This window comes from Pristiophorus japonicus, unplaced genomic scaffold (assembly GCF_044704955.1).
Source record: "Pristiophorus japonicus isolate sPriJap1 unplaced genomic scaffold, sPriJap1.hap1 HAP1_SCAFFOLD_29, whole genome shotgun sequence".
Lineage (NCBI taxonomy): Eukaryota > Metazoa > Chordata > Chondrichthyes > Pristiophoridae > Pristiophorus > Pristiophorus japonicus.
In genome coordinates, this window is record NW_027252668.1 from 3,888,875 (window position 1) to 3,904,093 (window position 15,219).

A 15,219-nucleotide genomic window follows, 5' to 3' on the forward strand; every position below is an offset into this window, starting at 1 on the left:
TGTCTGTGTGTACGTGTGTGTCCATATTTGTGTCTCTGTTGATATAAATATTGGTGATGGGCCCTTCTCCCTGTTGGTAATTGCAGCAATTACTTTGTATATAAAGATTAATGATACACCCCACTATTGTTGGTAATTCAGTAATTGCCGTTTATGTAAAGTTTGGTAATGGGCCCACCGACCTGTTGGTAATTTTGGTAGTTACTTTTTATATAAGAACATAAGAAATAGGAGCAGGAGTAGGCCATACAGCCCCTCGAGCCTGCTCCGCCATTCAATAAGATCACGGCTGATCTGATCATGGACTCAGCTCCACTTCCCTGCCCGCTCCCCATAACCCTTTATTCCCTTATCGCTCAAAAATCTGTCCATCTCCGCCTTAAACATATTCAGTGTCCCAGCTTCCACAGCTCTCTGGGGCAGCGAATTCCACAGATTTACAACCCTCAGAGAGAAGAAATTCATCATCTCAGTTTTAAATGGGCGGCCCCTTATTGTGTGACTATGTCCTCTGGTTTTATTTTCCCCTATGAGTGGAAATATCGTCTCTGCATCCACCTTGTCGAGCCCCCTCATTATCTTACATGTTTTAATAAGATCACCTCTCATTCTTCTGAACTCCAATGAGTATAGGCCCAAACTACTCAACCTATCTTCATAAGTCAACCCCTTGATCTCCGGAATCAACCGAGAGAACTCTGAACAGCCTCCAATGGAAGTATACCCTTCCTTAAATGCGGAGACCAAAACTGTTGTGTATGTATAAAGTATGTACTGTAAGATTAGACCACTGAATGTATCTTCACACTGTATACATTATACCTGTACCACCAGAGGGTGCTACTCGTGGAGACCCAAGGCTCACCTGCACACTGCAGGTAACCAAGTATAAAAGGGAGCGCACATCACTGTATCCTTACTAAGGAGCTACAATAAATGAACAAAGGTCACTGTCGAGGAAATATTTAGCTTAAATTAACTCAGGCGGAGACTTTCAGAACTGCACTTCGAGAGAATTTATTTTAAAAAGCAAGATATATCTCGGAGAGCCTGCTTGGACCGTACCAAGGCAAAACTCTGTCGTACAAGCAAATTGCACTTATCTTTATACAGAAATTGAATACAGAAATAGAAAAAGAATCTTATTCATTTGTCCTGCGAGTACAAAGGTCGTCTCGGGAGGTACACACTCTATCTGTCCTTGCATAGTTTCTCTCTGTTCACAGTCTGATAAGCAAAGGCAAAAGGAGACTCCCTTTTAATACCAGATGGTCACCTAATTGCATCTCTAAGTTTCAAGGCTAAAAAGCGTGGCTATTTTTCTAGTCTTATTATTTCTTTAAGCATAGCAAAAAACAGAATTTAACCCTTCCCTCTAAATTAAGCCAGTTGTTCATAGATTCTTTCTTCCACAGTCACAACAGTTCAAGTACAATACCTTACCTTGTGTTACCTTACGAGAGTGCTTACACACATAACATCTCGTGAGGAGATTATGAATTTCCATGCACAAAATGGCTAACCTTAGCAACTTTCAACAATTCGCTGAGGGGGAAGATTGGGATGCCTTTGTGGAAAGACTCGAACACGTTTTCATTGCAAATGACCTGGCAGGAGACGACCCGATCTCGCTGGCTGATAAGCGCAGAGCTATCCTGCTCAGCAGTTGTGGGCCCACAGTCCATGGCCTCGTCAGGGACCTACTAGCCCCAGTGAAGACGACAATCAAAATGTATGCAGAGCTTGTAACAATAATACAGGAACAGCTCAAACCTAAAGAGAGCATCCTCACAGCCATACATTTGTTCTACACCCACTGGTGGCCCGAAGGCCAAGAAATTGCAAAATATGCTGCAGACTTGAGACGAATGGCTGCACCATGTGATTTGGGCGGCCCTCTCACCGAAGCACTGAGGGACATCTTTGTTAATGGAATCAGCCATGAGTGCCTCCTCTCTGTGGACACTACGGTCACACTGCAGAAGGCAATTAAAGTGAGCCAGGTGTTTCTGGTATGTGAGAGTGGGGTTTATTCTGTACCTGTCAGTTTCTCATATCTGAGTGTGGATTTTATTCTGAACCTGTCAGTTTCTGATATGTGAGTGTTGGTTTAATCTGTACCTGTCAGTTTCTGGCTTATGAGTGGTAGTTTAACTTGTAACTGTCAGCTTTTATGTATGATACATGAATATGGGCTTTATACTGTATGTGTCTCTCATATGCGAGTCTGTGTATATTTCTGTAACTGTCAGATTTAGGTATGTGTGTGGGGGTTTAATCTGTGCCTCTCGGTTTCTGGTGTGTTAGTCTGGGTTTAATCAGCACCTATTAGCTCCTGCAATTTGGGTGTATGTTTTAGACTGTACCTGTCAGTTCCTGCTATATGAGCGGGGATTTACTCTGTATCTGCCCGTCTCTGGTATGTGAACGTGAATATCTGTTTTATGTTCTACCTGAATTTGTCTGATATGTGAGTAAAGGTTTTACCTTTCTGATAGGTGTGTGTGGGTTTCACTCTGCATCTGCCAGTTTATGAGATGGCAATATGTCTTTAGCTCAGAAACTGTCAGATTCTGCAATGCAAGTATCAGTTTTACTTTTTACCTCTGTTTTCTGACATGTGACTCTGGGATTTACACTCTACCTGTCACTCTCTGGTGTGGAGTTTACTCTGTGCGTGTCACTTTCATCTATGTGGGTGTGGGTTGTAGATTGTATCTGTCAGTCTATGGTACGGGAGTGTGGGTTTTATTCTGCCCCTGTCATTTTCTGGTATATTCGAGATGGCTTAATACTGAATCTCTCCTTTCCTGATATGTGATTATTGCTTTTGCTCTGTACCCGTCAGCTTCTGATATGAGAGTATGGTTTTTACTTTCTAACTTATATATTAAGGTATGTGATTGTGTGTTTTATTCTCTACCTGCCAGTTTCTGGCAAGTGAGTGCGGGTGTTTAATCTACATGTCAGTTTGATCTGTTTCAATGGTGAAACAGCGTCTGATTCTACTGCTCCTTGTAAGATTCACAATGTAACTCTTGTACTGTGGATTACTGTGGGACTGACTGCTTCTGCTGCCTGTGATAATAGGATTGAGGCCAGTTCTGTGTCTCTGCGCTCTGTGAGTGATAATGTACTTACTGTGTGTGGGAAGGAGCTGCCTGCACTGGTTGACAGTCCGTGTATGCCAGCAGTGTGGATTGACACTGTGTCAGTGTCTATCTGTTCCTGTGTTTGTGAGTAAGTGAGTGAAAATGGATCTGTCTCTCAGTGCGATATGTTTGGACTTTGAAACAACATCTTATTGTACTGCTCCAAGTGATTGTGGGATTCATAATGTAACTCTGGAAATTCGGATCACTGTGGGACTGACAGCTTCTGCTGCCTATGACAATAGGATTGAGACCAGTTTTGTGTCTCTGCGCTCTGCAAGTGAAAATATACTTACTGTGAGTGAGAAGGTGCTGACAGCACTGTTCCTTGTGTTCTGGGTGGAGGAAAGATCACATTTATTCAGGCTCAGTGAAGTACTTCTCTGAGAATAATAATACGAGAACAATATTAGTTATGATATGAACAGGTGAGTGGGAGACTATAAAATAAAGTTATAATTAACATGTTTGTTTATAATAAAGTAAAGTATCTGGAGAGGGGAAACCACGATACAAACAGCACTGGTCCATGAATAGGACCACCCGATTGAAACAGTTCAGGTTTATATCTCCCACTCCCATGGGACCACTTGTAAAATTCTGAATCTCTTCCTGGAATATAACTATAGTACCTGGGCTGTAGAACAATTGTTTTCAGACTTTTGAAACTGAGTTGAGGGCCTGTGTAGTTAACAGAATGTCACAGAGCCCGGATCCTGATGTATCTGAGGGAGCGACAGGCTCTCGATCACCAGCAACATTGTTCTGGACAACTCAATGCACCAAAACAAAATAACCGATGCTTGAAATGTTTTCTCCCACACTCCTCACCTGGTGTCTGCAATAGATAAACTTTGTGGAACTCCTCACATCCTCACCGTCAGGCTGTTTTTCACTGTTCACTGTCCAAGAACAACAGACACGGTGAGATTGGGACTGAATCAGGAACATTCACTACTGATTTGGGGAAAGAAAGCAGCAATAATTTGAAAGAGCGAGGTGATTTACTTTCACTTTTACCTCACGCTGTATACACAACTATTTTAGTAAAACAATAAATCAAGTGCCCCCTTATTAAAGGGGCATTAAAACAGACAAATTTATCTTTGGCATTAAATGGATCAAATTAAAATTTGGTTCCCGGGGGTGATGATGCACTCCAGTCCCTCTGGCGCCCACCACTCATGGAAGGCCACGAGCGTACCGGTGAACACCGCGTGCTCCATCTCCAGGGACACCCTGGCAAGAACATAACCGTGGAAGAGAGGCAGGCAGTCGGGCTGAACACCCCCTCGACCGCCCGTGGCCTGGACCGGTTAATGCCTACCTTGGCCATGCCCAGGAGCAGTCCTACGAGGAGGCCTTCCGATCTGCCCGCTCCCCTCCGCACAGGGGGCCCAAAGATCAGGAGCGGGGGACTGAAGTGCAAACGATTAACGAGTGTCATCCTTATGCAGGAGCATTAAGCAAACTCTACCAAGTAATGTTCATTGGTTCATGTGCAACAGCCTCCGGAGAACCATGAGATGCTACTGTAAGTACTGCTTACAACCAGAGTCATCAGAGGACCATTTTATCCTCAAGTAGAAAGTAAGAGACTGTCCAGACACAGCCCGAGAATGGCCTCTCCCTTCCCCCACTCACTCCATGTTCCGGAACTAGTTCCTGCTCCACTCTGCCTCTGACAAACAAACAGCCCCCGACGGAATTAAACCAGGAACGTTCACTCCTGGTTAGGAGAGAGAAAGCAGCAATGATTGTAAACAGCAGATTCTGCCCATTCTGTCTCCCTTCCCCCTGGACACACACAGCCCGAGAATGGCCTCTCCCTCCCCCCACTCACACCACGCACTGACACTGGTTCTTGCTCCACTCCGCCCCTTACACACAGCCCCTGAACTCCCCCCGGACTCAGTGCCGGTCTCTGAGCCCATCTGCGGACACGCTCCCAAAGCGCTGCACTGCTGTAAGGAGGCTGCTTCTCGCTGCCTTACCCCGGGGCCGCGGGCTCTCCATTCCCGGCTGTTTGAAACCATTTTCTTTCGCTCACTGAGTGAATGGCGATCACAGACAGGACTGGGGGAGGGGAGGGCGCATGCGCTCATCTGCACACTGGGAATCGACACAGGGGGCGGGGCTGAGCCGCGCATGCGCAGCTCTCTGCAATAATTCAGCCTGTAAAAATCAAAGTGCACCTTTCCCAATTTACTTTTATCAGAATCTGACAAAGGAATTGCGCCTGGGGGGAAAGGACAGAGAATGATTCAAGCTGGGAGCCTTGTCCCTTGGAGATGCTCAATTTGGGATCATTCCGTGCAGGGTGTTTCTCTCTCCATGAGCCCGTCTTCACAAAGCAATCCTGCAGAAACATCGGAGGGACGAGGGAGTGGGAGTGGGAGTGTTTGCTGGGATCGTGCAGGAGTTAATATCTGACAGAAAGAGTCCGAGATTAGTTTAAACACTCTCACTGTGAGTAATATCGAAGTGCACAATCAAGAGGTTATAGGTAGGGAGGAACTTATTACAATCACTGTCACTAATGAAGTAGTACTCGGTAAAATAATGGGACTAAAGGTGGACAGATCCCCTGGGCCTGATGGCTGACATCCTGTGGTCTTAAGAAATGTGGCTGTAGAGATAGTGGATGCATTGTTTGTAATCGACCAAAATTCCCTGGATTCTGGGGAGGTCCTAGCAGATTGGAAAATTGCAAATGTTCAAAAAAGGAGGCAAACAAAAAGCAGGAAACTATAAACCAGTTAGCCGAACATCTGTTGTTGTGAAAATGCTGGAGTCCATTATTAAGGAAGCAGTAGCAGGACATTTGGAAACGCATGATTCAATCAAACAGAGTCAGCATGGTTTTATGAAAGGGAAATCACGTTTGATAAATTTGCTACAGGTCATTGAGGATGTGACAAGCACGGTAGATAAGGGGCAGCCTGTGGACGTGGTGTATTTGGATTTCCAGCAGGCATTCGATAAGGTGCCACATAAGTGGTTACTGCACAAGATAAAAGCTCATGGGATTGGGAGCAATATATCAGCATGGATAGAGAATTGGCTAACTAACAGAAAACAGAGAGTCAGGATAAATGGGTCATTTTATGGTTGGCAAACAGTGATGAGTGGGGTGCCACAGGGATCGGTGCTGGGTCCTCAACTATTTACAATCAATATTAATGACTTGGATGAACGGGCCGAGTTTAATTTAGCCAAGTTTGCTGATGATACAAAGATGGGTGGGAAAGCAAATTGTGATGAGGACACAGTAGATATGCAAAGGGATCTCGACAGGCTAAGTGAGTGTGCAAACATTTGGCAGATAAGAACATAAGAACATAAGAAATAGGAGCAGGAGTAGGCCATATGGCCCCTCGAGCCTGCTCCACCATTTAATACAATCATGGCTGATCCGCTCATAGACTCAGGTCCACTTCCAGATGGAGTATAATGTGGGAAAATGAGAGGTTATCCATTTTGGCAGAAATAATAGAAAAGAAAGTTATAATTTAAATGGAGAAAAATTGCAACGTGCAGCAGTACAGAGAGCCCTGGGGGTCCTTGTACATGAAACACAAAAAGTTTGTATGCAGGTACAACAAGTAATCAGAAAGTCAAATGGAATGTTGGCCTTTATTGCAAGAAGGATAGAGTCTAAAAGCAGAGAAGTCCTGCTGTACAGGGTATTGGTAATGCCACACCTGGAGTACCGTGTACAGTTTTGGTCTACGTATTTAAGGAAGGATATACTTACATTGGAGGCTGTTCAGAGAATGTTCACTCAGTTGATTCTGGAGATGAGGGGGTTGAGTTATGAGGATAGGTTTGAGTAGGTTGGATCTGTATACATTGGAGATCAGAAGAATGAGAGGTGATCTTATTGAAACTTATAAAATAATAAGGGGGCTTGACAAGGTGGATGCAGAGAGGATATTTCCACATGGGGCAACTAAAACGAGGTTACATAGTCTTAAAATAAGGGGCCGCCCATTTAAAATTGGGATGAAGAGTAATTTCTTCTCTCAGAGGGTTGTACATCTATGGAATTATCTGCCCCAGACAACTGTGAAGGCTGTGTCATTGAATATATTTAAGACGGAGATAGACAGATTTTTGATCGATAAAGGAGTAAATGGTTATGGGGAGGGAGCAGGGAAGTGGAGCTGAGTCCATGATCAGATCAGCCGTGATCTTATTGAATGGCAGAGCAGGCTCGAGGAGCTAAATGGCCTACTCCTGTTCCGATTTGTTATGTTCTTATGGCCCTGGGCTGCACGATTGCAGATAGTTCAACAGGCAAGCGAGTGATAAATGTGGGACATTGTTTCTCTCACTCTCTGACACTGATTCTCTCACTCTCTGACATTAATAATGTGTCTGTCTCTGGTACAATATCAGTGAGAGAATAGACTGCATCTTCTGTCTCTCCAATGGTAACTTTCAGAATAAAACGGGACTTCACAGGTCAGTCTGGAACTGATACTGTGCATGTCTTCTCTGTCTCACCGCCCTACTTCGCACTCACCTGTCTCTCGCTCAGCCCTCTCCCCTCTCTCTGCCTCTCTGTTGCTATCCCTCTCTCTTGTACTTTTTGTGAAGGCGGGATACTGTTATTTAGCGTGATGTGGAAACACTGTTGGAAGTGCAAGACTGATAATGTCTCTGTTTCTCTCTGGTGCAATACGTGAAGGTGTGACACTGTTACTGAGCGTATTATGGAGACACTGATACAAAGTGTAAAACTGATACTGTATCTGTCTCTGTGTCTTTTCCGCTGGTGCTGTACATTAATGTGTGATAATATTATTGAGAGTAATATGGAGACACAGTTCGGTAGTTTAAGATTGATACTGTGTCTGTCTCTCTGCCGCTCTCACTGATAGCCATCTCTGGGTGTTGAGTATGGGATGGATAGGGCACCATTTACTGTTATATGTCCCTCATTTTCTGAGGAGAGAGAGACAAAGAGAGGCTGCAGGGGCGGTGAGCTCATAATTTGTATTTTCATGTTAGTCAAACATATTTCTGCATTCGAACAATACAACAACTTAAAAGCAGATATGGGTTAAGCCAGCCACAGCTGTGATTGGCTCCTGCCCCTGAATCTGGGAACAGACACTGTGAGGAGCGCCGGCCTCAGAGTGTTTAACACTTACTGAGCTGGGAAACGACAACTGACCCGAGAATCGGCAGCACAGCCGAGCGGAGAGGAAAACCTGTGCTGGGAACTGTAAATCTGGGAACAGTTTGTGCTGTGAATGTGCAGATTTCAACATTGTGTGAGCGAGAGTGTGTTAAAGGGGCGGGCGTGTTAGACTAATGTCACTGTGTTTGTGTGTCCGCTCTCATCGCCGGATTTCAGAGTCCCTCTTGTGTAAAATTCAAAGATTTCCCTGTCACAGGATCGCCCTGCTGCCCTGCTCAGGCCTGAAGTGGGAATGAATCAGAAAGTTTGATTTGATTTCAAATTTCAGTCAAAAACAGAGAAAATATCCGCGATCGGCTGAGAGAGCGCGACCAGTGCAGCAATGAAACGGGTTTAAATCGAAATTGCTGCCTTCAATTCGGATGGAACTTTCTCGGCAGCAAACATCCCGGTCTTCGGGACAGAAAGAGGCCAGACTGGGAATGTGGAGGGCCCGAGTTGAATTGGAATCGGAGAGTTAGTGAGGAGAGAGAAACACAGAGAGGCTGGAGGGGCCGGGAGCTGACAACAGGATGTCTCCTCCCCGTCCGCTCGCTGCCTTTAAGTTGCTCTGTGTCGCCGCCTCTCGTTTCATTTCTGACCCAGCTCTGACTGTCAGAGAGATTTTCCAGAGTCGCCGACATGACTGATACTGCAGCCGCCGAAACGGCTCCTCCTGCCGTCGTCGCTCAAACCAAGGCTCCCAGCAAGAAGAAGAAGGCGGCTCCCCGCTCCGGGCCAGCCGGTCCCAAGTTGGGCGACCAGATCCTCAAGGTTGTGGCCGATGACAAGGATCGCAGGGGAACGTCCCTGGCCGCGATAAAGAAGGCTCTGGCGGCCAAAGGCGTCGATGTGGAGAAGCGCGGCTTCCAGATCAGGTCCAGTATCAAGAAGAATGTGATGAATGGTTCCCTGAAGCAGATCAAGGGCACGGGCGCCTCGGGCTCATTCAAAGTCGCTAATACTGATTCCCAGGGGAAAGTGGGAAAGAAGGTGAAGAAGCCAGCAGCCAAGAAATCTCCAGCAAAGAAAGCAGCAACCAAGAAATCTCCAGCAAAGAAAGCAGCAGCCAAGAAATCTCCAGTAAAGAAAGCAGCAGCCAAGAAATCTCCAGCAAAGAAAGCAGCAGCCAAGAAATCTCCAGTAAAGAAAGCAACAGCCAAGAAATCTCCAGCAAAAAAAGCAGCAGCCAAGAAAACGAGCACCAAGAAGGCGCTAACGGCAAAAAAGACAGCGAAAGGGCCGGCTGGGAAGAAGGCGGCGGCGAAGAAGCCCAAGAGCCTCAAGAAAGTGAAGGCGGTCAAAAAGGTGGAGAACCCGAGGGTCAAGGCCACGCCCAAAGCAGCAAAGGCCAAGAAAGCAGCGCCCCCCAAAAAATAAAAAGGCAACTTCGAAACATTTCAACCCAAAGGCTCTTTTCAGAGCCACCCACGCCTCTCAGAAAAGAGCTGATCCCGGAATCAAATAATCCCTGTCCCGGGCTCAGATTCCAGATAGAAATCATTGAAAATGACTCCGGGATCCCTGGTGACTCGTTGGCATTGGCTGCACCCACCGCGCCCGCAGTGTCTGCACCCACCCCTACCTCAGTATCTGCACCCGGCCCTCCCACACTGTCTGCACCCGGCCCTCCCCCAGTTTCTGCACCCACCCCTCCCCCAGTGTCTGCACCCACCCCTCCCCCAGTGCCTTCAATAAAACACAGAGAATGGGATGTCCGGCCCGTGCCTCACTGTAACTGGGGTTTGAGTACGGCTCCAGTCTCAGTTACTGGTCATTGTCATTTCACAGATTCAGGGGGAAGAGTCTCTGTGAGACGATGGGACTGGCGGCGATATCTCGCCTCACAACTCAAACCCAAACTCCAGATTCTCCAAATCAGCTGGAATAAGGTGTTTGTAAAGTGCTGAACCGGTCTGTGAGAGGAGATGGAATAAGGTCTGAGATTGACAGGGAACGGACTATATAGGCGGGAATATTCCTGATTGTTAATTGTACCAGGACCTTATTTAAAAGCTGGTCCCTGGAAGCCTTGAATATGAATTCCGAGTCTGTAAGGGTTTGTGCGGAGCGCTGTGTATCGGTTGTATTGTGGAGAAAACAATGTGAAATTGGCGGTTGCAGAAAGCTGGAGGTGGAGCTGGAAGATCAGAGGCGGCGCTCTGCTCTGTCTCTCAATCTTGATTCTGTCTCCTTCCCTACCGCGCTCTCTGTTTAACCTCTCATCCTGTCTCCTCCCCTTCCCGCCTCTCTCACTCTGGGCTTTCTGAGTCAGGTCGGGGCCGGCTCTATAAAAAAGGAGCCAGGAGGAGTTGGTTCCTCATTCAGCGACAGTTTGAGTGAAGAATCATCATGTCTGGGCGAGGTAAAGGAGGCAAAGGACTGGGCAAAGGCGGAGCCAAGCGGCACCGTAAAGTGCTCCGTGATAACATCCAGGGCATCACCAAACCCGCCATCCGCCGCCTGGCTCGCCGTGGCGGTGTGAAGCGGATCTCGGGCCTGATCTACGAGGAGACCCGTGGGGTACTGAAGGTTTTCCTGGAGAATGTCATCAGGGACGCCGTCACCTACACCGAGCACGCCAAGCGCAAGACGGTCACTGCCATGGATGTGGTGTACGCTCTCAAACGCCAGGGCCGCACTCTCTATGGATTCGGCGGCTGAACAACTCCACCCTTTCCACCCAGCACAACACAAAGGCTCTTTTAAGAGCCACCCACCGCCTCACAGAGAGAGCAGTGACCTGGGAATGGGTGTGTGGACAATTTGGGTGGGAAATTATTTTAGTTATTTATTTAATGGAATGTAACACGTCGAGTTATGTAGCGCCTTACACGGCAATCGAACTTGTCAAAACCAATAAAGTACTTTTGCAGTGTAGTCGCTTTAGGAATATAGGAATTATTAAATATTTTAGAACAATAGTGTAATATGAGGTCAGAAACTCCGGGTGTCCCGGTCACAATCAGCGGGCGGGGATATACAGTCTCCCCTCACAGATAATCCTGTTATGTTGTGAGCTTTGTGTAAGAATCGGTGAAACCGGACGGCACTGGCGGGATGGATGCGGGACTTTGCGTTTACAGGATGCAGTGACCGGGGAATTATTCCCGCCCGCTACAGACCCATCAGGGAATGGGACAGAATTCAAACCGGAATGTTAAAGAGAATGGGATTGGTGATTTATAATGGGGCACCATCGAGGTTAGAAAGAGCCGGATTCTTAAATTGCTGGCGGGAAATTAGAGTTTCTTTAATCTCTGTTCGTTGAGACTCTGAAATTGGCGGGCTGTTTGAAATTGACGAACTTGTCAGTTTCATTTCAGTCAATCATGGCCCAGTAATCCCCGCCCTTCCCTTTCGCTCTCGGTGATTGATTGAAACATGATTGGCGGTCGGGTTATGACAAATCACAGTCCAGGGGCGGGCCCTGATAGACACTTTAAAAGGACCATTCCCAGTCCGTGTGTCCCAGATTGTGCTGAGATCCGTTCAGAAGATGGCCAGGACCAAGCAGACAGCGCGCAAATCGACCGGAGGGAAAGCTCCTCGCAAACAGCTGGCGACCAAAGCGGCCCGGAAGAGCGCTCCGGCCACGGGCGGAGTGAAGAAGCCTCATCGCTACAGACCTGGCACCGTGGCTCTGAGGGAGATCCGCCGCTACCAGAAATCCACCGAGCTGCTCATCCGCAAGCTGCCCTTCCAGCGCCTGGTGCGGGAGATCGCTCAGGACTTCAAGACCGACCTGCGCTTCCAGAGCTCGGCCGTCATGGCCCTGCAGGAGGCCAGCGAGGCTTACCTGGTGGGGCTGTTTGAGGACACCAACCTGTGCGCCATCCACGCCAAGCGAGTCACCATCATGCCCAAAGACATCCAGCTGGCCCGCCGCATCCGCGGGGAGCGCGCCTAGACTCCCCCTGCCCGGGCTCTAAGATTTCGCACCAAGTGCAACAACGGCTCTTTTCAGAGCCACCAAATCAGCAAATCAAGAGCTGCGACCGGCTCCAGGCAAACTGTCCTGTGTACACTCCGTGCTCGTCTTGTGTTACTACAACTGGGGCTTTTTGTAGTGCAGGCGGTGATTATCTGGCTTTGATCCAGGTATCAATGCGAGTCAGAAGCCCAGTATACCGACTGCACCCGCCCAATGTGGGGCGCTAACTATAAGTGGGAGATATTCCACCGATTCTTCCTGGTAACCCATTTTAACCGGTTCTGACACCGGAAATGTAGAGACTTGTCCCAGGAATCCTGACAGTCCCTGTGTTTCAGTGAAGGCGGGGAGTTTAAGCTTTGATTGTACAGACTGACTCATTTTGGGCACTACCATCTGTTGGTCACGAGAGGCATGTTTAGCCTCTTTGTCAGCACAGTGGTTCCCTATATCAACCGGGGATTTTCCGGTGGTGTGGGCGATACATTTAACAACAGAAATGTGCTTGGGGAGCATGAGGGCTTGCAACAAATCAGATCATGGGCCACCCCAAAGGCATACCTAGAGTCGGTATGGATATTGACTTTGAGGTCTTTGGCCAAGATACAGGCTCGGGTGAGGGCGAATAGTTCAGCTTGTTGGGCAGAATAGGCGGTTTCAAAAGTGGCAGATTCCAAGATCTGATTCTCCTGGTTTACTATGGCGTATCCTGAGATTCGTGTACCTTCTAGATTAATAGAAGATCTTCCGTCAACATACATAATACAGTCTGGATCTTCAATTGGTACATCAACAAAATCTTCCCTGACTGATGTGGCCTCTTAAATTAAAGATAAACAATCATGACTGGGTTCTTCCTCATCTTGGGGTGGCTCAGTAAGAAAACAGGCCGGATTAATTGCAGTCCAGTGCTGAAAGGTCAGTTTAGGATTGCCTGTGATTTCAGTGGGTTCTGTCGGAATAGAGGGCCAGTCTACATTGCCCTGCACTGGGATCTCAATCGGATCAATGGGAGTATAACCCACTTGGGAGTGGTCCTCTGCCCACACATGAGGATCCACATAGTCAGGTATGCCAGAGCCAGTATGATGCTGCAGAGTCGTTAAGACCTTCTCGGGGTCCCCGTGGAATTGGACTGTTCGGCCATGTTTTACAATTTGCACATCCCGGCTGGTAGGGTCAGCCTCGTCTATAGCCTGGCGCACCATAACTTCCAAATCTTTAGCGTGATGGGGAGGTAATACTTCGAGTAATATGTGGTGCCACCGTTGGGGGCTGTCCATTTCCACAAAATCTGCCTTCCCTTCCGGTCCAGTCACTCTAGCCCTTAATAGAATTTCCTTCACTTCCCCTTCGTGATCCTGATAAAAGTTCTGCAGGTCCTGATTCTTTCCACTGGGATCGTATGCTAGGGTCACGTGATAGGGTGCCTGCGGCAGGTCCAGAGACCACCACTGAGGGGTTCTAGTGGTATAATACTGCCGCTTAAGGGTTCCCTGTTTTACAATAATCCCATCATCTCCACACTCCAAATGCAACTGGAATTTGCAGAGGAGGTCTCTAGCCATCAAGTTACAGTCCAGATTGGTTGTGATAACAAATCGATGTTCCACCGATTCTTCCTGGTAACCCATTTTAACCGGTTCTGACACCGGGAATGTAGAGACTTGTCCCAGGAATCCTGACAGTCCCTGTGTTTCAGTGAAGGCGGGGAGTTTAAGCTTTGATTGTATAGAAGACATGAAGGCTCCCGTATCTATCAAGAAGGGTTGCCACTCATTCCGAATTTAACTATCATCGGTTCGTCATCCGGGGAGGGTCCCTGCACAATCAAGCTGCGTAGTCAATACGAATAATCGGGGGACGGTTGGCCAAAGGGGTTGTTCTGGGAGAATTTAGTGCAAGATCCCCGTCCTCTCCCCCCTTGCCCCCCTCCTCTTCCTCCTCTTCCTTTTTCGTGCTGACGGGAGGGGCAATTTCTATTCCAATGTACTTCTTGCCCACAAATAAAGCATCCATCTCATCTTTCCCAGCCCCGACCTCTTCCCATACCAGGCTGGGGACAGTAGGGCGGTCCGTAATTAGCAGAGCCCGGGCCATTTGGGTGTTTGATATAACCGTATCCCCGTTTATCCACCCAACCCTGCACGCAATACTGCGGTTCCATCTGGTATCCCCTTGGGTCAGATTTTGGTCTTTCCACCCGAGGCGGCTCCATACTGATGGGCTTCTGAAGGGTCGTGGTGAGAGCATTAAAGATAGCGTTTAGGCGATCTTGGACATCGTTAGGGTGAGCAAGCACCAATGCATCATGAGTAGCACGTCCTAGATGAGTTAGAAATCGGGCATGCTCAGTTGGGCTCAGGGTTTGCTTTACAAGCACCCACAGGTCCCTTGATTCTGCATTATATCCATGCATGTCGAGGTCACTCCGTGAAATCGGAGGTCAGGGTTAAGTTGGGTTTGTGGATCCCTTTCAGCTTATTTATCTTAGCCTTTTAACTCTTCAATTTGTTTTGTTTGGGTATCTTTCTTTATTGTATCAGGCAAGTATTATTACATAAGCTAGTTCTGTTTTTATTTTTATTCTGACTGTCGCACTATTCCTCTGTTAGGTGAGTCTTTTTTCTATTAAGAAATCTAAATTGATAATGTTCAGCATGAAACGGCTGTCAATGGAAAGGGTTAACTCCTTTACAGGTTTGTAAGATGACCTGATGTCATTACGTGACTTCACATAACCATCTGAAAAAAAAATCTTTTCATCAGGAAAGGCAGCATTTGATAACACTCCAATTCAACTATTTGCCCAAGATATTTTTTTTAAATTGATTTAAAACGAGACCACACATTTTTAATAGCTATTTGTTTACTGAAATTCAATTTCGTCATCAGCCTTGGTCAATGCAAAGCCAACCATTTTAACTTCTCAGAGGTCCCAGTGG

General features: G+C 47.2%; 3 protein-coding genes and 1 long non-coding RNA gene across 4 annotated transcripts; 3 read left to right on the top strand and 1 right to left on the bottom strand.

Moving 5' to 3' along the window:
• Window positions 1-963: 963 nt before the first annotated feature.
• On the bottom strand, window positions 964-4,082 carry LOC139248295 (uncharacterized). The gene is made up of 3 exons (XR_011591049.1): window positions 3,984-4,082; window positions 3,449-3,535; window positions 964-1,227 (listed from the first exon to the last, which is right to left on the bottom strand). It is a non-coding gene; the product is annotated as an uncharacterized lncRNA (long non-coding RNA).
• A 4,889-nt stretch (window positions 4,083-8,971) lies between these two features.
• LOC139248341 (histone H1-like) lies at window positions 8,972-9,720 on the top strand. The gene is made up of 2 exons (XM_070872134.1): window positions 8,972-9,561; window positions 9,628-9,720. Exons 1-2 carry the CDS (start codon window positions 8,983-8,985, stop codon window positions 9,718-9,720), a joined length of 672 nt encoding a protein of 223 aa, XP_070728235.1. The 5' UTR covers window positions 8,972-8,982.
• Window positions 9,721-10,617: 897 nt separating this feature from the next.
• On the top strand, window positions 10,618-11,004 carry LOC139248254 (histone H4). Its single transcript, XM_070872011.1, has one exon. It carries the CDS (start codon window positions 10,693-10,695, stop codon window positions 11,002-11,004), a length of 312 nt encoding a protein of 103 aa, XP_070728112.1. The 5' UTR covers window positions 10,618-10,692.
• Window positions 11,005-11,839: 835 nt separating this feature from the next.
• On the top strand, window positions 11,840-12,289 carry LOC139248088 (histone H3). The gene has a single exon (XM_070871837.1). The coding sequence runs from the start codon at window positions 11,840-11,842 to the stop codon at window positions 12,248-12,250; it is 411 nt and encodes a 136-aa protein (XP_070727938.1). The 3' UTR covers window positions 12,251-12,289.
• Window positions 12,290-15,219: the final 2,930 nt, after the last annotated feature.

Excerpts from the sequence above, each read along its gene's own strand:
- LOC139248341 (XM_070872134.1), top strand. The coding sequence starts at position 8,983 with ATGACTGATACTGCAGCCGCCGAAACGGCTCCTCCTGCCGTCGTCGCT. Across the intron at positions 9,562-9,627 it reads GCACCAAGAAGGCGCTAACG|AAAGTGAAGGCGGTCAAAAA; the intron begins GCAAAAAAGACA and ends AAGAGCCTCAAG.
- LOC139248254 (XM_070872011.1), top strand. The coding sequence starts at position 10,693 with ATGTCTGGGCGAGGTAAAGGAGGCAAAGGACTGGGCAAAGGCGGAGCC.
- LOC139248088 (XM_070871837.1), top strand. The coding sequence starts at position 11,840 with ATGGCCAGGACCAAGCAGACAGCGCGCAAATCGACCGGAGGGAAAGCT.